This window comes from Chionomys nivalis, chromosome 23, assembly GCF_950005125.1.
Source record: "Chionomys nivalis chromosome 23, mChiNiv1.1, whole genome shotgun sequence".
Classification (NCBI taxonomy): domain Eukaryota; kingdom Metazoa; phylum Chordata; class Mammalia; order Rodentia; family Cricetidae; genus Chionomys; species Chionomys nivalis.
The window spans coordinates 40,433,102-40,455,121 of NC_080108.1; the positions used below are offsets into that span (position 1 = coordinate 40,433,102).

General features: G+C 42.1%; 1 protein-coding gene across 7 annotated transcripts in view; it reads right to left on the minus strand.

Moving 5' to 3' along the window:
* The window catches only part of LOC130865096 (uncharacterized), a 43,595-nt gene that overhangs the window by 9,398 nt on the left and 12,177 nt on the right, over positions 1 to 22,020 (minus strand). For 4 of the 7 annotated variants that reach the window (XM_057755978.1, XM_057755974.1, XM_057755975.1 and 1 more), the window contains 11 exons: positions 8,393 to 8,798; positions 7,856 to 8,301; positions 3,360 to 3,765; positions 3,105 to 3,268; positions 2,542 to 2,947; positions 2,287 to 2,450; positions 1,725 to 2,130; positions 1,470 to 1,633; positions 908 to 1,313; positions 653 to 816; positions 91 to 496 (listed from right to left, as the gene is read on the minus strand). In XM_057755978.1, the coding sequence (XP_057611961.1) occupies positions 91 to 496; positions 653 to 816; positions 908 to 1,313; positions 1,470 to 1,633; positions 1,725 to 2,130; positions 2,287 to 2,450; positions 2,542 to 2,947; positions 3,105 to 3,268; positions 3,360 to 3,765; positions 7,856 to 8,301; positions 8,393 to 8,764 (3,504 nt within the window). In that variant the 5' untranslated portion in view covers positions 8,765 to 8,798. Of the gene's footprint in view, positions 1 to 90; positions 497 to 652; positions 817 to 907; positions 1,314 to 1,469; positions 1,634 to 1,724; positions 2,131 to 2,286; positions 2,451 to 2,541; positions 2,948 to 3,104; positions 3,269 to 3,359; positions 3,766 to 7,855; positions 8,302 to 8,392; positions 8,799 to 16,728; positions 16,886 to 22,020 lie in introns of all 7 variants that reach the window. The other 3 variants (XM_057755973.1, XM_057755977.1, XM_057755976.1) reach the window with 1 other exon arrangement.

The window sequence follows — 22,020 nt, forward strand, 5'->3', positions numbered from 1 at the left end:
TGTGGGGCAGAATTCGCAGGTGAGTTAAGATCTGATGTATAAATCAGGGGAGCTGGACTTAGAGAAACCCTTGCTAGTTTTTTCATTTACCTCCTGGCCTTTCTTTACTTTGGGTTCTGTCATGAAGGTTGGCAGAGCCAGCTCACTCCACCTTCTCCTCAGTGGAAAGCGAGGGAGGGTGAGATGAAGAGAGAGCCTCCTGGAGTAGCAGACCTGTGGATGATATTTGCTTTTCCACCTGTAGATACGATTTTTCTGAAAAAGGGCGTCGTTTTTGGCTAAGGTCCAATAAAATCTATTTGGCAAAATTGTGTCACAGTTCTCTTCTGCCACTATGTTAGTCAGTGAGCAGGTTGTGTTGACAAGGCTTGAAATAGAGTACTCCGACGCTAATTGTTTGGAAGACTGTAAACTGTCATCAGTGAGATGGACCCAGGATACTTCATCTGCCATGTCCTCCACCTTTTCTGGTGGGGATTGGCTCTGCAATAAGATGCTAGAAATGAAAAAAAAAAAGCAAAATCAACATTAGGAGACAAAGTGCCATGGGCAAAGTGCCTTCGAAAAGTCAGCTCAAATCATAAGAGATTAACTGGCCTCACCCACCACATTTCCTTAAAAGTGCAATTTCCATTCTTTTGTTATTCCTTACCTGGATGTTGTCTCTTTTGTCCTTGGCATGCAGAGGCAGCAGAAAAACCTTCGAAAAAGGTTTCTGGTGGCCTTCACCTTAGCGTCCTTGTGTGTCCCCTCAGATGTTAAGTTTGCAGCATTTTCTGCTGACTTGGGTGTCTCTAATGACTTCATATCAGCACCCTGTGGGGCAGAATTCGCAGGTGAGTTAAGATCTGATGTATAAATCAGGGGAGCTGGACTTAGAGAAACCCTTGCTAGTTTTTTCATTTACCTCCTGGCCTTTCTTTACTTTGGGTTCTGTCATGAAGGTTGGCAGAGCCAGCTCACTCCACCTTCTCCTCAGTGGAAAGCGAGGGAGGGTGAGATGAAGAGAGAGCCTCCTGGAGTAGCAGACCTGTGGATGATATTTGCTTTTCCACCTGTAGATACGATTTTTCTGAAAAAGGGCGTCGTTTTTGGCTAAGGTCCAATAAAATCTATTTGGCAAAATTGTGTCACAGTTCTCTTCTGCCACTATGTTAGTCAGTGAGCAGGTTGTGTTGACAAGGCTTGAAATAGAGTACTCCGACGCTAATTGTTTGGAAGACTGTAAACTGTCATCAGTGAGATGGACCCAGGATACTTCATCTGCCATGTCCTCCACCTTTTCTGGTGGGGATTGGCTCTGCAATAAGATGCTAGAAATGAAAAAAAAAAAGCAAAATCAACATTAGGAGACAAAGTGCCATGGGCAAAGTGCCTTCGAAAAGTCAGCTCAAATCATAAGAGATTAACTGGCCTCACCCACCACATTTCCTTAAAAGTGCAATTTCCATTCTTTTGTTATTCCTTACCTGGATGTTGTCTCTTTTGTCCTTGGCATGCAGAGGCAGCAGAAAAACCTTCGAAAAAGGTTTCTGGTGGCCTTCACCTTAGCGTCCTTGTGTGTCCCCTCAGATGTTAAGTTTGCAGCATTTTCTGCTGACTTGGGTGTCTCTAATGACTTCATATCAGCACCCTGTGGGGCAGAATTCGCAGGTGAGTTAAGATCTGATGTATAAATCAGGGGAGCTGGACTTAGAGAAACCCTTGCTAGTTTTTTCATTTACCTCCTGGCCTTTCTTTACTTTGGGTTCTGTCATGAAGGTTGGCAGAGCCAGCTCACTCCACCTTCTCCTCAGTGGAAAGCGAGGGAGGGTGAGATGAAGAGAGAGCCTCCTGGAGTAGCAGACCTGTGGATGATATTTGCTTTTCCACCTGTAGATACGATTTTTCTGAAAAAGGGCGTCGTTTTTGGCTAAGGTCCAATAAAATCTATTTGGCAAAATTGTGTCACAGTTCTCTTCTGCCACTATGTTAGTCAGTGAGCAGGTTGTGTTGACAAGGCTTGAAATAGAGTACTCCGACGCTAATTGTTTGGAAGACTGTAAACTGTCATCAGTGAGATGGACCCAGGATACTTCATCTGCCATGTCCTCCACCTTTTCTGGTGGGGATTGGCTCTGCAATAAGATGCTAGAAATGAAAAAAAAAAAGCAAAATCAACATTAGGAGACAAAGTGCCATGGGCAAAGTGCCTTCGAAAAGTCAGCTCAAATCATAAGAGATTAACTGGCCTCACCCACCACATTTCCTTAAAAGTGCAATTTCCATTCTTTTGTTATTCCTTACCTGGATGTTGTCTCTTTTGTCCTTGGCATGCAGAGGCAGCAGAAAAACCTTCGAAAAAGGTTTCTGGTGGCCTTCACCTTAGCGTCCTTGTGTGTCCCCTCAGATGTTAAGTTTGCAGCATTTTCTGCTGACTTGGGTGTCTCTAATGACTTCATATCAGCACCCTGTGGGGCAGAATTCGCAGGTGAGTTAAGATCTGATGTATAAATCAGGGGAGCTGGACTTAGAGAAACCCTTGCTAGTTTTTTCATTTACCTCCTGGCCTTTCTTTACTTTGGGTTCTGTCATGAAGGTTGGCAGAGCCAGCTCACTCCACCTTCTCCTCAGTGGAAAGCGAGGGAGGGTGAGATGAAGAGAGAGCCTCCTGGAGTAGCAGACCTGTGGATGATATTTGCTTTTCCACCTGTAGATATGATTTTTCTGAAAAAGGGCGTCGTTTTTGGCTAAGGTCCAATAAAATCTATTTGGCAAAATTGTGTCACAGTTCTCTTCTGCCACTATGTTAGTCAGTGAGCAGGTTGTGTTGACAAGGCTTGAAATAGAGTACTCCGACGCTAATTGTTTGGAAGACTGTAAACTGTCATCAGTGAGATGGACCCAGGATACTTCATCTGCCATGTCCTCCACCTTTTCTGGTGGGGATTGGCTCTGCAATAAGATGCTAGAAATGAAAAAAAAAAAAGCAAAATCAACATTAGGAGACAAAGTGCCATGGGCAAAGTGCCTTCGAAAAGTCAGCTCAAATCATAAGAGATTAACTGGCCTCACCCACCACATTTCCTTAAAAGTGCAATTTCCATTCTTTTGTTATTCCTTACCTGGATGTTGTCTCTTTTGTCCTTGGCATGCAGAGGCAGCAGAAAAACCTTCGAAAAAGGTTTCTGGTGGCCTTCACCTTAGCGTCCTTGTGTGTCCCCTCAGATGTTAAGTTTGCAGCATTTTCTGCTGACTTGGGTGTCTCTAATGACTTCATATCAGCACCCTGTGGGGCAGAATTCGCAGGTGAGTTAAGATCTGATGTATAAATCAGGGGAGCTGGACTTAGAGAAACCCTTGCTAGTTTTTTCATTTACCTCCTGGCCTTTCTTTACTTTGGGTTCTGTCATGAAGGTTGGCAGAGCCAGCTCACTCCACCTTCTCCTCAGTGGAAAGCGAGGGAGGGTGAGATGAAGAGAGAGCCTCCTGGAGTAGCAGACCTGTGGATGATATTTGCTTTTCCACCTGTAGATATGATTTTTCTGAAAAAGGGCGTCGTTTTTGGCTAAGGTCCAATAAAATCTATTTGGCAAAATTGTGTCACAGTTCTCTTCTGCCACTATGTTAGTCAGTGAGCAGGTTGTGTTGACAAGGCTTGAAATAGAGTACTCCGACGCTAATTGTTTGGAAGACTGTAAACTGTCATCAGTGAGATGGACCCAGGATACTTCATCTGCCATGTCCTCCACCTTTTCTGGTGGGGATTGGCTCTGCAATAAGATGCTAGAAATGAAAAAAAAAGCAAAATCAACATTAGGAGACAAAGTTCTGACAATCAGTTTGTACGTCAAGAAATCAAAAGTCTCACAAACATCCTAATGACGCATCTTGGTGGTCAAAGATGCAAAAAGCAAACAAACAAAGCACAACATTCCAGTCTCAAAACTGTTATGAGAAAGGATAAGAAAGAACAGAGCTAGAGATCACTTGGCAGTTGAAACAAAGAGCTGGTCCTTTGAAAGGATGAACAAATCTGACAACACTTTACATGAACCCCCCAGAGGAAGACACATATTATTGAAATGTGAGACAGGAAAGAGATGAGTAAGATCCATGGGAACTCTAGGGGCTGTGAGAAAACCTTGTACTCCAAAGTGTTGACAATCCTCAAAGAAAGATATTGCTAAATTCATGGACCAGACACAAACAGAGATGTAAAAGGTTACCAAACATGCACCACCAGCTGCCTTTCCACTGCTGCACCTGGTTATGATGATGAATTGAGGAGCTTATGAAATGTGCTAAGATCTATATGAGTACAAGATTGAAAGAATATAAGTCTTTCCGTATAAGGAGAGCCAGGACCAAAGATTGCATAAAGGAACATACCTGCTGTCTTTAAAAACAATGGAGATCAATGATCCTCAAGCTGCTTCACCAGTGAAAAAAAATATCTTTCTAAACATTCTAAGATGGCAGTAGTACCCCGATGCCAAAACAATGAATACACACACACACACACACACTCATGCACATTTGAGGGTGCACACACACAAACACACATACACAGACACACAAACACACACACTACTACACACACTCACAAAATGTATATTGTAATGTTCTTGATGTCCATCATCTGAAATAAGATTCCCTGTTCAACACTGTTTAAGAATACCTAAGAGATATCTCATGTTCTCAGGGCTTCAGCAAGGAGTACTAGGGGTTAGTCCACACAAAAAGGATCATCAGTTAACAGACAAGTTTAGCACTAAGAGTCCATACTCTTCCATGAAGAATGAAATGTTGTAGTTTTCTGAAATACACACGGACACAGCATTGGATGTACTGTGCAAGTTCCAGACATATCCTGAGCTAACTAGAGCCATGGATGTGTTTGTGGATTCTTAAAAGGGGAGTGCAATATGCACATGCCAGGGGATTTTGCAATATAACCAGCAGATGAAAATGATCCATGCTCATAGATACATGTCTCAAGGCATATTTTCTACATTTCATAGTTAAGGTTTGAAATAAAACAACAAACCCCAAAAGAAATTATAGTACCACATGGCCAAACAAAATTGAAAAAAGGGATCAAATCTAGAAAAAAAGTCAAATGGGCACAAGTAGAAATCAATGTCTCAGACACCAGCAGTGACTCTGTGACTTCAAAGATTGCACAAAACATGAAACTCATGGCAACGAGAGGAAGACTCCCAATGTTAATGTCCGAGAGACTGGGAAATCCCAATTGTATCAGGACCAATGCTACATACAAAGCCTCTCCATCCAACATGACTTTCTCTTCAGCTTCACAATCAAGTCCAAACCACTGAATGTCCTTTGGGAACAAATTCCTATCATTTCTCACAAAGGACAAGTTATGTAACTGGCAAGGTTGGACCAGTAACAGCAAGGAGTAACACAAGGTAGGTTCTCTGTCTAATAATAGGACTGCATTATTTTTATCATGGCAGTGAACATATCCTTAACATAATGCAACTTAAGGGACAAAAGGTCTTCCTTGTCTCATGCCCTCTGAATACAGGGGAGGCATGGCAGATAGAGGAGCTAGGGAAGTTGACCTGGCAAGATGAGGCTGAAGGAACTGGTTCCATGGCTTTGGCAGGCCCTTGCTGCATTCAGTCACCTAATTCCTCCTGCTTCTTTCCAATACTTTAATGTTTTCAGTCTTCCCAAACCAATCAGCATTCCAGAGATCAAGCATTCAGGCACATATCGAAGTGTGAGTCCTTTCACATCAAACCCTGCGGATGTATTCCCCCAGTCTTGGGTGAGCACCATAGTCAGAAGAAGGATAGAGTCAGAAACTCTTGAGTTGAGCTAGACTAGGGTCTTGGGTCTGCATTATCTGAGGTTGGAACTGCTTCAGTGGTTTTTTCACTATGTCTATAAGTTCTCTCAGAACTCTCTAAGATAAACGTCATCACCTCTCCACTCCAGATATTCATTTTTTTCTTACCCTTACATGGATGTATTCTAAAAGATGGTAGGCCTCATTGAACATAGTATTGTGGTGGGAGGTCCCTAATTGAAGTTTTGTTTTGTGGTGGATGGGACATGGCTATTCAACAAGGCCATCAAGAGAATATGTGACATTTGGGGCTCAACAAAAGATTGGAGGATGTAATCAAACTGGGGGTATATTCACAGTGCCCCTCATTGTAAAGCTTACTTTCTGCAATTATCTCCTACTAGTGACGACTTAAAATTAGAATAGAATATTTTTGAAATGTCAATGAATCATACTCATTTAAGAGAAAAAATAAAGGTGGTTTGAAACAAGAAACTAATTTGAAAGCACAAATCAATTCAAACACCATTCAAATATATATATAAAAACCAACAATTCAGGAAAGAACCACAACCCTTTTGGTCAAATCAGATCAACATGTCTGTTTCCAAGTGATCAAAGTAACCATGTGAACTTGACCCAAATTCTGAGTCCAAATTCCCTAAAGCTAACAAGGCAATACCTTCTCTGCAATGTAAGGCAAGACCCAGACTGGCCAGTGCCTTCAATGAGCAGGGTCTGCAAGACCTCACAATCTGTCCATTGCATTCATGCTCTTCAGGACAAAAGGAATTTCTTTCCTTGTGTCTCCCAGAACTGCATTTCTTTCTTCCTGAGAGTGACCCAGTCCTTAGAAGAAGCAACATCACTTCCATAAGTCCTCCACTCACACCCTGGGTCACAATGCACAGGAAAGGCACGAATGGAGACCAGGGAATGAGGATCTCAAGCATGCTTGCATGGCTGTTCCAGGTTCCATTTCCTGTAATGCCCAATTTCTCCTTCTGGGTTCTACTACCTGACTGTTTCACAACTTCTCCAGATAGCACCCCCTGTAGTGACCAGGAATTCAGAGATGATGAGATAGTGTTAGACCTCTATCATTAGATCGTTTAGGAGAACATTTTGACTCTAAAGAAAACAGCAGTAATGCCTAGAATGCACTCAGTGAGCTTTCTGCTGACCTGAGTGAGAGATGTGTTATTCACTGGAGAGTGAACACATGGGCTTCGTCAATATTGCTTTCACCTAGACCCTCAAGTTCTCTAGTGAATCTGACTGCCACAGACCTCCTGGTTTCTAAACTAGTGACAGTCCGTTCCCTTCTTATTAAACTCCCAATTATGGGAATCATAGGCTTCGTAGCCTGTCCTGGACACTGCGATGTCATAGAAAATGTGTTGTACCTCAAGATTCCCAGCCATATTTTGTCTCACGTATGGCATGGTGGCTGGTGAAGAGTCTTACAATTATAAGGGAATTGATCAGACCAGGGAAATGCTGTGGGAAGTAACAAAGCTGGTGAGTTGTTGAATGCTTTAATTTTACAGCTAATATGTACTGACAACAGCTTTAAGGTTTAGAAATAAACCAATGTACAAAATGGCAAAGATAAATGCATAGATAGTAGAAAATGGTTGGTAATGAAAAGAGAAAAGTTGAAGTAAATGTAGAAAGTAAAGAAAAACAAGAAAAGAAAGAGAAAAAAAAGAAAAATCTGCTCTGTGGTGCCAGAGCTTTCCATAAGATTCTTCCTTCCTAAACTGTTGTCCCTTTCACAAAGGCTCCTTCCTCCTGTCTCACTGCACCCCAGACCCTGCCAACACACTCTGCTGTCTGCTTCTGTCTCAACCACCCCAGTCTCTTCATGAGCAGGCATCACTGTGAAAGCTACTTCTAGGTTGCCGGATATCTTAACGTTCGTATCCTACAAATGGCTGATGCCTGCCTGTGGCAAAGTGCCTTGCTAAGAACATATCAAAGACAAATGTTAATTTTGTCATCCAAGTACATCATTTTCTTGGATCTCCATTTCCCAGTCCTTGTTATCCTTACCTAGATGTTGTATACTCTTTGCTTCGGGTAGGAAGGCAGCAAGAAAGCCTTACAAACAAGTTCTTGATCTTCCCTTTGACACACTTACAGCCCCTTCTAGTGTGCTTGTTGGCAGCTATGGGTGCTTTCTGGAGCTGCTCGTCTGGAGATTTTGATGGTAACACCCTCCTCATAACGTCTTCGACTATTTCATAGTCGTTTTCATGCTGGGAAGGAGATGGAGGGGACACAGCATAAAGGATATCCCTTGTGTTCAGGTGGTTGATGTCGGAACAGGTGGTATTGTTCTGTGTGATGTCAGGAACATCTCCTTCAAGATCTTTTTGTTCGTTGATGTCTTCCACGATCTCTAACACATCTAAATTTGTGTTAGTATAAGTGATGTCCTCCATCTTAGTGGCCTCAGATGATTTGTTTGCAGCATTTTCTGCCTTCATATCAGCACCCTGTGGGGCAGAATTCGCAGGTGAGTTAAGATCTGATGTATAAATCAGGGGAGCTGGACTTAGAGAAACCCTTGCTAGTTTTTTCATTTACCTCCTGGCCTTTCTTTACTTTGGGTTCTGTCATGAAGGTTGGCAGAGCCAGCTCACTCCACCTTCTCCTCAGTGGAAAGCGAGGGAGGGTGAGATGAAGAGAGAGCCTCCTGGAGTAGCAGACCTGTGGATGATATTTGCTTTTCCACCTGTAGATACGATTTTTCTGAAAAAGGGCGTCGTTTTTGGCTAAGGTCCAATAAAATCTATTTGGCAAAATTGTGTCACAGTTCTCTTCTGCCATTATGTTAGTCAGTGAGCAGGTTGTGTTGACAAGGCTTGAAATAGAGTACTCCGACGCTAATTGTTTGGAAGACTGTAAACTGTCATCAGTGAGATGGACCCAGGATACTTCATCTGCCATGTCCTCCATCTTTTCTGGTGGGGATTGGCTCTGCAATAAGATGCTAGAAATGAAAAAAAAAGCAAAATCAACATTAGGAGACAAAGTTCTGACAATCAGTTTGTACGTCAAGAAATCAAAAGTCTCACAAACATCCTAATGACGCATCTTGGTGGTCAAAGATGCAAAAAGCAAACAAACAAAGCACAACATTCCAGCCTCAAAACTGTTATGAGAAAGGATAAGAAAGAACATAGCTAGAGATCACTTGGCAGTTGAAACAAAGAGCTGGTCCTTTGAAAGGATGATCAAAATGTCATCCCTCGATATGAACCCCCCAAAGGAAGACACATATTATTGAAATATGAGACAGGAAAGAGATGAGTAAGATCCATGGGAACTCTAGGAGCTGCGAGAAAACTTTGTGTTGACAATCCTCAAAGAGATTACTTAATTCACAAAGCCAACACAAACAGAGATATAAGAAGCTACCTATAATGCAATAGCAGCTGCCTCCCACTGCTGCACCTGAGTATGATGAGGAATTCAGGAGCTTATAAAATATGCTAAGATCCATATGAGTACAAGATTGAAAGAGAATAGGTCTTTCTGTATAATGGAGATCACTCATCCTCAAAAGCTGCTTTACCAGAGACAAAAAGATCGTTCTAAACATTCAAGATGGCAGTAGTACCCTGATGCCAAAACAGTGAATGTTCACACACACACACACACACACACTCACACACACACAAATTTGTGCACACTGTGGGCTTACACACTCACACAAAAACACAAACCCAGACACAGACAAACTTACATGCACACTCAAATACACACAGTCAAAATGTATAATATTATGTACTTGTTGCCCATCATCTGAAGTGAGATTCCCTATTCAACACTGTTCAGTAACACATTAGAGATACCTCATGTTCTCAGTATGTTCAGCAATGAGTACTAGGGGTTAATCCACACAAAAACTGATCATCAGTTAAGAGACAAGTTTAGCGGGAAGAGTCCATGTTCATTCACAACGAATGAAATGTAGTTTTCTGAAATACACATGGACACAGCTTCGGATGTACTGTGCAAGTTCCAGACATATCTTGTGCTAACTAGAGCTGTGGATGTGTTTGTGGATTCTTAAAAGGGGAGTGCAGTAAGCACATGCCAGGGGCTTTTGCAATATAACACAGCAGCTGAAAATGATCCATGCTCAGCTCACTATATGTATAGATACATGTCTCAAGACATATTTTCTACTTTTCATAGTTAAGGTTTGAAATAAAACAACAAACCCCAAAAGAAATTATAGTATCACATGGCCAAACAAAATTTTTGAAAAGGGACGACCAAATTTAGAAAAAAACTGTCAAATGGGAACAAGCAGAAATCAGTGTCTCAGACACCAGCAGTGACTCTGTGACTTCAAAGATTGCACAGAATATGAACCTCATGGCAACATAGAAGAAATCTCCCAATGTCATGGTCCATGAGACTGGGAAATCCCAAGTGTATGAGGACAGATGCTAGATACAAATGCTCTCTATCCAACATGACTTTCTCTGCAGCTGCAGGATGCACTGAATGTCCTTTAGGAACAAATTCCTATCATTTCTCACAAAGGACAAGTTATGTTACTGCCAAGGTTGGACCAGTAACAGCAAGGAGTAACCCAAGATAGTTTCTCTGTCTAATAAGAGCGACTGCATTATTTTTATCATGGCAGTGAACATTTCTTTAACAGAATGCAACTTAAGGGGCATAAGGACTCCCTTGTCTCATGCCTTCTGAGAACAGCAGAGGCATGGAAGATGGAGGAGATGGGGAAGTTGGCCTTGGGAATATGCAGCTGAAGTAACTGGTTCCATGGCTTTGGCAATCCCTTGTTGCGTCCAGTCACCTAATACCTCTTGATGCTCTAGTGCTTTATTGATTTATGACTTCCCAAACCAATCAGCACTCCATCCTAGAGACCAAGCATTCAGGCACATGAGGAATTGTAAGGCTTTTCACATCAAACCTTGAGGACATTTTCAACTCTTAGGTAAGCCCCAAGTTAGAAAAATGACAGACTCAGGAACTCTGGGCTGACTTAGACTAGGGACTTGGGTCTTGAGGTTGGAACTGCGTCAGTGGTTTTTTCACTGTGCCTGTAAGTTCTCTAAGAACTCACTAGGATAGACATCATCACCTCTCCACACCTGATATTCAATTTTTCCCTTAAATTCATATGGATGGATCTAAAAGGTGGTAGGCCTCATTGAACATAGCAGTGTGTTGGGTTGTCTCTAGTTGAGATGGCATGGTTTTGTTTTGTGGTGAATGGGACATGGCTATTCAGGAAGGTCATCAAGAGAATAGATGACATGTGGGGCTCAACATAGCTTGGAGAATGGAATCGTGCTGGGGTGTTGACAGCGCACACCATAGTGAGGCTTACTTTCTGTAATTATCTAGTGAAGACTTAAAATCAGAAAAGAATATTTTAAAAATGTCAAAGTATCATGCTCATTTAAGATGAGAATTAAGCATGGTTTAAAACAAGAAACTAATTTGAAAGCACAAATTAATTCAAACACCATTCAAAAGATATAGATAAAAGCCAACAATCCAGGAAAGAATCACAAATTCTTTTGGTCTAATCAGATCAACATGTCTGGACAGGTGGCGCGCAGGCCCAAGCGGTGGAGACACCGGCACACAGGCCCAAGCGGCTTAGACACCGGGACGCAGGCCTGAGGACCAGCTGGATATGGAAAATCTAGGTCAATGAGCAGAAACTACAGAAACAAGCATAATCAATAGAATACAAGAGATAGAAGAAAGAATCTCAGGTTCTGAGACATGATAGAAAAAATAAACACACTGACCAAAGAAAACAGCAAACAACAAATTCTCATCACAAAACATTCTGGAAATATGGGAAACAATAAAAAAGACCAAACATAAGAATAATAGGGATAGAAGAAGGAGAAGAGTCACAGCTCAAAGGCCCAGAAAATATTTTTAACAAAGTTATGGAAGAAAACTTTCCCAACATAAAGAAAGATATTCCTTTGAGTATTCAAGAAGCATACAGAACACCAAACAGACTGGATCAAAGAAAAACATCCCCTCACCATACAATAATCAAAACATAAAATATACAGATTAAAGAAAGAATATTAAGAGCTGCAAAGTAAAAAGGGCAAGTAACTTATAAAGGTAAACCAATCAAACTTACACCTGACTTCTCTATGGAAACCATGAAAGCCAGAAGGTCCTGGATAGAGGTACTGCAGGAACTAAGAGACCATGGATGCAAACCCAAACTACTATACCCAGCCAAGCTATCGTTCAATATCAATGGAGAAAACAAGACATTCCAGGATAAGAACAAATTTAAACAATACGTAGCCACAAATCCAGCCCTACAGAAAGTAATAGAAGGAAAATCACAGTCCAAGGAATCCAACATTGCCAACACTGCCTACAATAACTCAGGCATCTAGCGACCCTTCAACAGCACAACTCAAAGAAGGGAGACACACAAACTCTACTACCAAAAACAACAAGAATAACCAGAGTAAACAACCACTGGTCATTAATATCACTTAATATTAATGGTCTCAATTCACCTATAAAAAGGCATAGGCTAAGAGATTGGATACGAAAACAGGATCCAACATTCTGCTGTTTACAAGAAACACATCTCAACCACAAAGACAGGCATCTACACAGAATAAAGGATTGGGAAAAGGTTTTTCAAGCAAATGGTCCTAAGAAAAAAGCAGGTGTGCCCATACTAATTTCTAACAAAACAGACTTCAAACTAAAATCACTCAGAAGAGATCAAGATGGACACTTTATACTCATACCAGGAACAATTCATCAGGATGAAGTCTCAATCCTGAATGTCTACGCTCCTAATATAAAAGCACCCACTTATGTAAAAGAAATATTACTAAACTCAAGGCAGACATCAAAGCACACACACTAGTAGTAGGAGACTTCAACACACCTCTCTCACCAATGGACAGGTCAATCAGACAGAAACCTAGTAGAGCATTAAGAGAATTGTTGGAGGTAATGAAGCAAATGGACTTAACAGACATCTATAGAATACTCCACCCAAAGAGGAAAGAATACACCTTCTTCTCTGCAGCTCATGGAACCTTCTCGAAAATTGACCACATACTAGGAAACAAAGGAAACCTCTACAGATACAAAAAAAAATCAGTGTCCACCTGTGTCTAATCAGATCACCACAGATTAAAGTTAGAAGGCAACAGCAATGCTAACCCCAGAAAGCCGACAAACTCATGGAAACTGAACAGTCAACTAATGAACCACACCTGGGTCAAGGAAGAAATTAAGAAAGAAATTAAAGTCTTCCTTGAATTTAATGAAAATAAAGAGACAACATACTCAAACCTATGGGACATGATGAAAGCAGTGCTAAGAGGAAAGTTCATAGCACTAAGTGCCCACTTAAAGAAAACAGAGAAAGCATACATTGGGGACTTAACAGCATACCTGAGAGCTCTAGAAAAGAAAAAGAAGCAGATGCTCCCAGGAGGAGTAGAAGACTGGAAATAATCAAACTGAGGGCAGAAATCAACAAAATAGAATCTCATCCGGGCAGTGGTGGCGCACAACTTTAATCCCAGCACTCAGGAGGCAGAGGTAGGCGGATCTCTGTGAGTTTGAGACCAGCCTGGTCTACAAGAGCTAGTTCGAGGACAGGCTCCAAAACCACAGAGAAACCCTGTCTCGAAAAACCAAAAAAAAAAAAAAAAACCAAAATAGAATCTCAGAAAAAAGTCCAAAGAATCAATAAAACTAAAAGTTCATTCTTGGAGAAAATCAATAAGATCAACAAACCCCTATCCAAACTAATTAAACGACAGACAGAGAACACACAAAAAACTAAGATCAGAAATGAAAAGGGGGACATAACCACAGACACAGAGGAAATTCAGAGAATCATTAGATCTTACTACAAAAGCCTGTATGCCACAAAACTGGAAAATGCAAAAGAAATGGACATTTTTTTAGATAAGTACCATATACCAAAGCTAAACCAAGACCAGGTGAACGATCTAAATAGACCTGTTAGTCGTGAAGAATTAGAAACTGTTACCAAAAATCTCCCTTCCAAAAAAAGCTCAGGACCAGATGGCTTTAATGCAGAATGCTACCAGAACTTCCAAGAAGAGCTAATACCTATACTCCTTAATGTAATTCACAATACAGAAAGAGAAGAGTCATTGCCAAATTCCTTTTATGAAGCTACAATTACCCTGATACCAATACCACACAAAGACCCAACCAAGAAAGAGAATTACAGGCCTATATCACTCATGAATAACGACACAAAAATTTTCAATAAAATACTGGCAAACCGAATCCAAGAACACATTAGAAAAATTATCCATTATGATCAAGTAGGCTTCATACCAGAGATGCAGGGCTGGTTCAATATATGCAAATCAATGTAATCCACCAAATAAATAAACTGAAAGAAAAGAACAATATGATCATTTCATTAGATGCTGAAAAAGCATTCGACAAAATTCAACACCCCTTTATGATAAAGGTCTTGGAGAGATTAGGGATATAAGGGTCATACCAAAATATAATAAAAGCTATTTACAGCAAGCCGACACCTAACATTAAATTAAATGCAGAAAAACTCAAAGCCATCCCACTAAAATCAGGAACACGACAAGGATTTCCACTCTCTCCATACCTCTTCAATATTGTGCCTGATGTTCTAGCAATAGCAATAAGACAACATAACGGGATCAAGGGGATTCGTATTGGAAAGGAAGAAGTTAAGCTTTTGTTATTTGCAGATGATATGATAGTATACTTAAGCGACCCCAAAAACTCTATCAAAGAACTCCTACAGCTGATCAACACCTTTGGTAATGTGGCAGGATACAAGATCAACTCCAAAAAATCAGTTGCCTTCCTATACACAAAGGATAAGGAAGCAAAGAGGGAAATCAGAGAAGCATCACCTTTCACGATAGCCACAAATAGCATAAAATATCTTAGGGTAACTCTGACCAAGGAAATGAAAGATCTATTTGACAAGAACTTTAAGGCATTGAAGAAAGAAATTGAAGAGGACACCAGAAAATGGAAGGATATCCCTTTCTCTTGGATTGGGAGGATCAACATAGTAAAAATGGCAATTCTACCAAAAGCAATCTATAGATTCAATGCAATCCCAATCAATGTCCCATCAAAATTCTTCACAGATCTGGAGAAGACAATAATCAACTTTATATGGAAAAAAACCAGGATAGTCAAGACAATCTTATACAATAAAGAACTGTTTGGAGGCATCACCATCCCTGACTTCAAAGTCTATTACAGAGCTACTCTATTGAAAACAACTTGGTACTGGCATAAAAACAGAGAAGTCGACCAATGGAATTGAATAGAAGACCCTGACTTTAAACCACAAACCTATGAACACCTGATTTTCAATAAAGGAGCAAAAGTATACAATGGAAAAAAGAGAGCATTTTCAACAAATTATGCTGGCAAAACTGGATGTCAATCTGTAGAAGAATGAAAATAGATCCATATCTATTATCATGCACAAAAATCAAGTCCAACTGGATTAAAGACCTCAATATCAGCCAGAACACACTGAACCTGATTGAAGAGAAAGTGGGAAGTACTCTACAACACATGGGCACAGGAGATCACTTGCTACGTATAACCCCAGCAGCACAGACACTAAGGGCATCATTGAATAAATGGGACCTCCTGAGACTGAGAAGATTCTGTAAAGCAAAGGACACTGTCACTAAGACAAAAAGGCAACCCACTGACTGGGAGATGATCTTCACCAACCCCGCAACTGACAAAGGTCTGATCTCCAAAATATATAAAGAAGTCAAGAAACTAGACCGTAAAAGGCTAATCAACACAATTATAAAATGGGGTACTGAGCTGAACAGAAAATTCTCAACAGAAGAAGTTCAAATGGCCAAAAGACACTTAAGAGCATGCTCAACTTCCTTAGTGATGAGGGAAATGCAAATCAAGACAACTATAAGATACCATCTTACACCTGTCAGAATGGCTAAAATAAAAAAACACCAATGATAGCCTTTGCTGGAGAGGTTGTCGAGAAAGGGGTACACTGATCCATTGCTGGTGGGAATGCAAACTTGTGCAACCACTTTGGAAAGCAATATGGCAGTTTCTCAGAAAATTTGGGATCAACCTATCCCTGGACCCAGCAATACCACTCTTGGGAAAATACCCAAGAGATGCCCTATCATGCAACAAAAGTATATTCTCAACTATGTTCATAGCAGCATTGTTTGTAATCACCAGAACCTGGAAACAACCTAGATGCCCTTCAATGGAAGAATGGATGAAGAAAGTATGGAGTATATACATATTAGAGTATTACTCAGCGGTAAAAACCAATGACTTCTTGAATTTTGCATACAAATGGACGGAAATAGAAACCACTATCCTGAGTGAGGTAAGCCAGACACAAAAAGAGGAACAGGGGATGTACTCACTCATATTTGGTTTCTAGCCATAAATAAAGGACATTGAGCCTATAATTCATGATCCTAGAGAAGCTAAATAAAAAGGTGAAGCCAAAGAAAAACATATAAGCATCCTTCTGAATATTAACCTTCATCATGCAATGAAAGGAGACAGAGACCCACAATTGGAGCACCGGACTGAAATCTCAAGGTCCAGATCAGGAGCAGAAGGAGAGAGAGCACAAGCAATGAACTCAGGACCGGACCATGAGGGGTGCACCCACACATGGAGACAATGGGGATGTTCTATCTGGAACTCACCAAGGCCAGCTGGCCCGGGTATGAAAATTCATGGGATAAAACTGGACTCGCAGAACATAGCGGACAATGAGGACTACTGAGAACTCAAGCACAATGGCAATGGGTTTTTGATCCTACTGCACGTACTGACTTTGTGGGAGCCTAGGCAGTTTGGATGCTCACCTTACTAGACCTGGATGGAGGTGGGTGGTCCTTGGTCTTCGCACAGGGCAGTGAACCCTGATTGTTCTTTGGGATGACAAGGGAGGGGGACTTGATTGGGGGATGGGGAGGGAAAAGGGAGGGAAAAGGGAGGCGGTGGTGGGAAGGAGGTAGAAATCTGTAATAAATAAATAAATAACAGATCAACATGTCTGTTTCCAAGTGATCAATAATAACCTTGTGAACACAACCCAAATTCTGAGTCCAAATTCCCTGAAACCAACAAGTGAACACCTTCTCTGCAGTGTGAGGACAAGACTCAGACTGGCCAATGCCTTCAATGGGCGGGGACTGCAAGACCTCACAATGTATCCAGTGAGGTCATTGCAAGAAAGTACTCATGCTATTCAGAACCTAAGAATTTTTCCTCCTTCTATCTCCCAGAATGGCATTTCTTTCTCCCTGGCTGCGACCAAATTTTTGAGAAGAAACATCATTTCTATAAGTCCTACACTCATTCTCTGGCTCACAATGCATAGGAAAGGCATGAATGGAGACTTGGGAAGATGGATCTCAAGCATGCTTGCATGGCTGTTCTGGGTTCCATTTCCTGTAATGACCCAATTTTTCCTTCTGGTTTCTACCACCCAGCTGTTTCACATCCTTCCCAGATATCACCCCCTTGCTGAGACCAGGAATTCAGAGATATGAAATGGCGTTATAATCTCTGTCTTACAAATTTTAATGAGAACATTTTGAGTATAAGGACAATAGCAGTAACACCAAGAATAGACTCAGTGAGCTGCCTGCTGAACCGAGTTAGTGATGTGGTTATTCACTGGACAGTGGACACATGGGCTTTGTCAATATTACTTCCACCTAGAACCTCAAATTCTCTAGTGACTCTGACTACTGCAGACCTCCTTGTTTCTTTATTCATGATACACAGTCCTTTTTTATTAAATCCCAGTTATGGGAATCATATGGTATCCTGTCCTAAACACTGTGATGCCATTAGGAAATGTGTTGTTCGTCAAGATGTCCAAATTCATATTTTTTATGAGTAGGATGGTGCCAGAGGATGAGTCTTACAATGATAAGGGAATTCATAAGGCCAATGAAATGCTGTGCGAAGGAGCAAAACTATTGAGTTGGGTCCAAGTGCATGGTATAGTCAAACTATTTTCTAAAGCTAATATGTACTGACAAAAGCTTTAGGTTTAGAAATAAACCAATGTACAAAATGGCTAAGATAAATTGGCAGGTAGTAGAAAATGGTTGGTAATAAAAAGAGAAAATCTGAAGTAAATTCACAAAGTAAATCCAAAACTACAAACAGTGAACCCAAGTCTATACTGCAATATCAACTGTTCCTCCACTCCAGTGCCCCAGGTAACAAACTCACTGTGTTCCAGTCAGTGGCGATCACCGATGTTCAATTCCAAAGACGGATGCAGTACTAATTCTCTCAGAACAAAAGTCTGAGTCCCACTGCTTTTTAGCTTACAAATAGCTTTGCTGCAGTATAAGGACAAGGTCCAGGCCAAGCTGCTCCCTTATATAGGCTGGGGACAGTCTTTCCTCATAGTGGCTCCTTGTGAGGTCATACAAGCTGTGGACCAATCACAGCTAGCCAAAATCCTTCACTCTTTTCTAGTTCTTTTCATGGCTCCTCCCAAATCTATGTCAAAATACAACTTCGAGAGGCAGAGGTTGTCTTGTATTATGCTTTCTGACTGCCAGGCTTGGCTTAGTGTTGGGTTCAGCTTCTGGCCCTGACAGAAGAGTGTGAGGCAGCTGTTACCACTGTATTGATAGTTTCCCAGGGATTTTAAAAACCAACCACCTCCAGCCAGGCCACACATCCCTGAATTTCCTAATTACTCAAACAGAACTGCCTAAGGGGCACAAGGGATCAAGCATATGAGACAGTAGAGGATATATCAAATTCAACCCATGACAAAGACCTTTTACCCTCAATGGTAATAATAAATAAGGGGAAAGAAAATGATAGACTCAGGAAGATTTCTGGTTCCTTGGGTTATGGAGACTGGTTTTGATTAGTTATGTAGGATTCTTTAATGGCCTTGAGAATTGTGATCTTTAATTCTGTATCAACATTTGGTTTTTCCAATCCTCATCATCTCTGTATCAAGAGTATTCAATTCCTTTTGCTTTCAACTTAAACTGACAGATTTAAAAGATGTGGTCCCTTACTGGCACTGAGAGGCTCTAATAAGATGTTCTGTTTCCAATGCAACAAAAGCCATGTGAGGAACCTCTGTGGGCCTCAGAGGATGAAGCTTCATCATAATTGTATCATAAGAACCAATATTAAGTTATATTTTTTATATTTTAATAAATAAATCTTGCCTGAAGACCAGAGGCATAGCTAAACCACTAAAGTTCAAATAATGTTGGAACACATCTCCCCCCACCCCAGGATTAGGGATTCAGAGGACAAAACATCTCTGAGAGTTCATTGCTACCCTGGACTACACAAGACCAATGCACAAGCAATTCCAGGTAGTGGTGCCTCACACCTTTAATCAGAGTACTAGAGAGTCACATAATTAATCCCAGTAGTATAGGTCATAAAAGTGAGAGGAGAGAGAGGCTTGGTCTGCTTAGTCTGTGGCCATCAAGCCTTGGTAGAGGTAAGACTTCTTTAGTGAGTTGCCTGCTTTTCTGCTTTTCAGGTTGAACCCCAATTTCTGTCTCTAGGATTTTATTATTAGTACTACAACCTTGATCTGATTTCCCATCAGAATCCATAGATCTCATAAAATAGTGATTGATTGTCACAATATTAATGAGAAAGTCTAGTCATTCCAGAGTACTATATCTTGTAAGGGGGGGGGCACTTGTTCATCCCAGCTACCTGGCTATCTTAGGCCTGAAATAATCACAGAGAAATGGTATTAATTAAGTCATTGCTTGGCACATTATCTCTAGCCTCTTATTGGCTATCTCTCACATTTTGATTTAATCTATTTCTATTAATCTGTATATCTCCATGTGGCAGTGGCTTACTGTAAAGATGCTAACCGGCGACATCTGTCTCAGTTGGAGGAACCCTGGCTTCTCTCTTACTCTGCTTTTTTTCCTCCCAGAATTCAGTTCTGTGTTCTCCTCCTACCTAAGTTCTGCCCTATCAGGGCAAAGCAGTTTTTGTTATTTATTAACCAATGAAAGCAACACACAGACGGAGATCTGATCTCGGCACCAGGAGAGACAGCAGGGCGGTGAGTTTGTGACCAGTGGCGGCGGAAGCAGCCCTGGACAGGGAACTCTGAAGCTCCTCATCCCCCTCCCTATACTCCCCGGGCTCCCTGCAGGGGCTCTACCCCCCCATACTGCCTCTCTCTTCCTGTCCCACCCAGCTTGCATCCAGAACCCTTCTTCCTTCTGTCCCCTTTCCTCTTTGGGCACATAACACCATCCAGCTCAGTCTGTCTGGCGCTGGGGGCAAATCCTCAGGGCAAGTAGGCAGGCGAGACCTCCTTTGTCTCACTGGCCCGCCTGCACCAACCAAGGTAGGCGCTTTGTTTACGAACTACCCAACCTGCACGGAGATCCGATCTCGGCACCAGGAGAGACAGCAGGGCGGTGAGTTTGTGACCAGTGGCGGCGGAAGCAGCCCTGGACAGGGAACTCTGAAGTTCCTCATCCCCCTCCCTATACTCCCCGGGCTCCCTGCAGGGGCTCTACCCCCCCATACTGCCTCTCTCTTCTTGTCCCACCCAGCTTGCATCCAGAACCCTTCTTCCTTCTGTCCCCTTTCCTCTTTGGGCACATAACACCATCCAGCTCAGTCTGTCTGGCGCTGGGGGCAAATCCTCAGGGCAAGTAGGCAGGCGAGACCTCCTTTGTCTCACTGGCCAGCCTGCACCAATCAAGGTAGGCGCTTTGGTTACGAACTACCCAACCTGCACGGAGATCTGATCTCGGCACCAGGAGAGACAGCAGGGCGGTGAGTTTGTGACCAGTGGCGGCGGAAGCAGCCCTGGACAGGGAACTCTGAAGTTCCTCATCCCCCTCCCTATACTCCCCGGGCTCCCTGCAGGGGCTCTACCCCCCCATACTGCCTCTCTCTTCTTGTCCCACCCAGCTTGCATCCAGAACCCTTCTTCCTTCTGTCCCCTTTCCTCTTTGGGCACATAACACCATCCAGCTCAGTCTGTCTGGCGCTGGGGGCAAATCCTCAGGGCAAGTAGGCAGGCGAGACCTCCTTTGTCTCACTGGCCAGCCTGCACCAACCAAGGTAGGCGCTTTGTTTACGAACTACCCAACCTGCACGGAGATCCGATCTCGGCACCAGGAGAGACAGCAGGGCGGTGAGTTTGTGACCAGTGGCGGCGGAAGCAGCCCTGGACAGGGAACTCTGAAGTTCCTCATCCCCCTCCCTATACTCCTCGGGCTCCCTGCAGGGGCTCTACCCCCCCCCATACTGCCTCTCTCCTCTTGTCCCACCCAGCTTGCATCCAGAACCCTTCTTCCTTCTGCCCCCTTTCCTCTTTGGGCACATAACACCATCCAGCTAAGTCTGTCTGGCGCTGGGGGCAAACCCTCAGGGCAAGTAGGCAGGCGAGACTTCCTTTGTTTCACTGACCTGCCTGCAACAAGCAAGGAGAGACATCACTATAATACCAGGAGACTAGCACTGCAGAGAGCCACAAACAGCATAAAATATCTTGGGGTAACTCTAACCAAGGAAGTGAAAGATCTATTTGACAAAAACTTTAAGGCATTGAAGAAAGAAATTGAAGAGGATACCAGAAAATGGAAGGATCTCCCTTGCTCTTTGATTGGGAGAATCAACATAGTAAAAATGGCAATTTTACCAAGGGCAATTTATAGATTCAATGCAATCCCCATTAAAATCCCATCAAAATTCTTCACAGATCTTGAAAGGACAATAATCAACTTTATATGGAGAAACAAAAAACCCAGGATAGCCAAAACAATCTTATACAATAAAGGAACTTCTGGAGGCATTACCATCCCTGACTTCAAACTCTATTACAGAGCTACAGTAATGAAAACAGCGTGGTACTGGCATAAAAACAGAGAAGTCGACCAATGGAATCGTATAGAAGACCTGGATTTTAACCCACAAACCTATGAACAACTGATTTTCGATAAAGGAGCTAAAAGTATACAATGGAAGAAAGAAAGCATCTTCAACAAATGGTGCTGGCACAATTGGATGTCAACCTGTAGAAGAATGAAAATAGACCCATATCTATCACCATGCACAAAACTCAAGTCCAAATGGATCAAAGACCTCAATATCAATCTCAACACACTGAA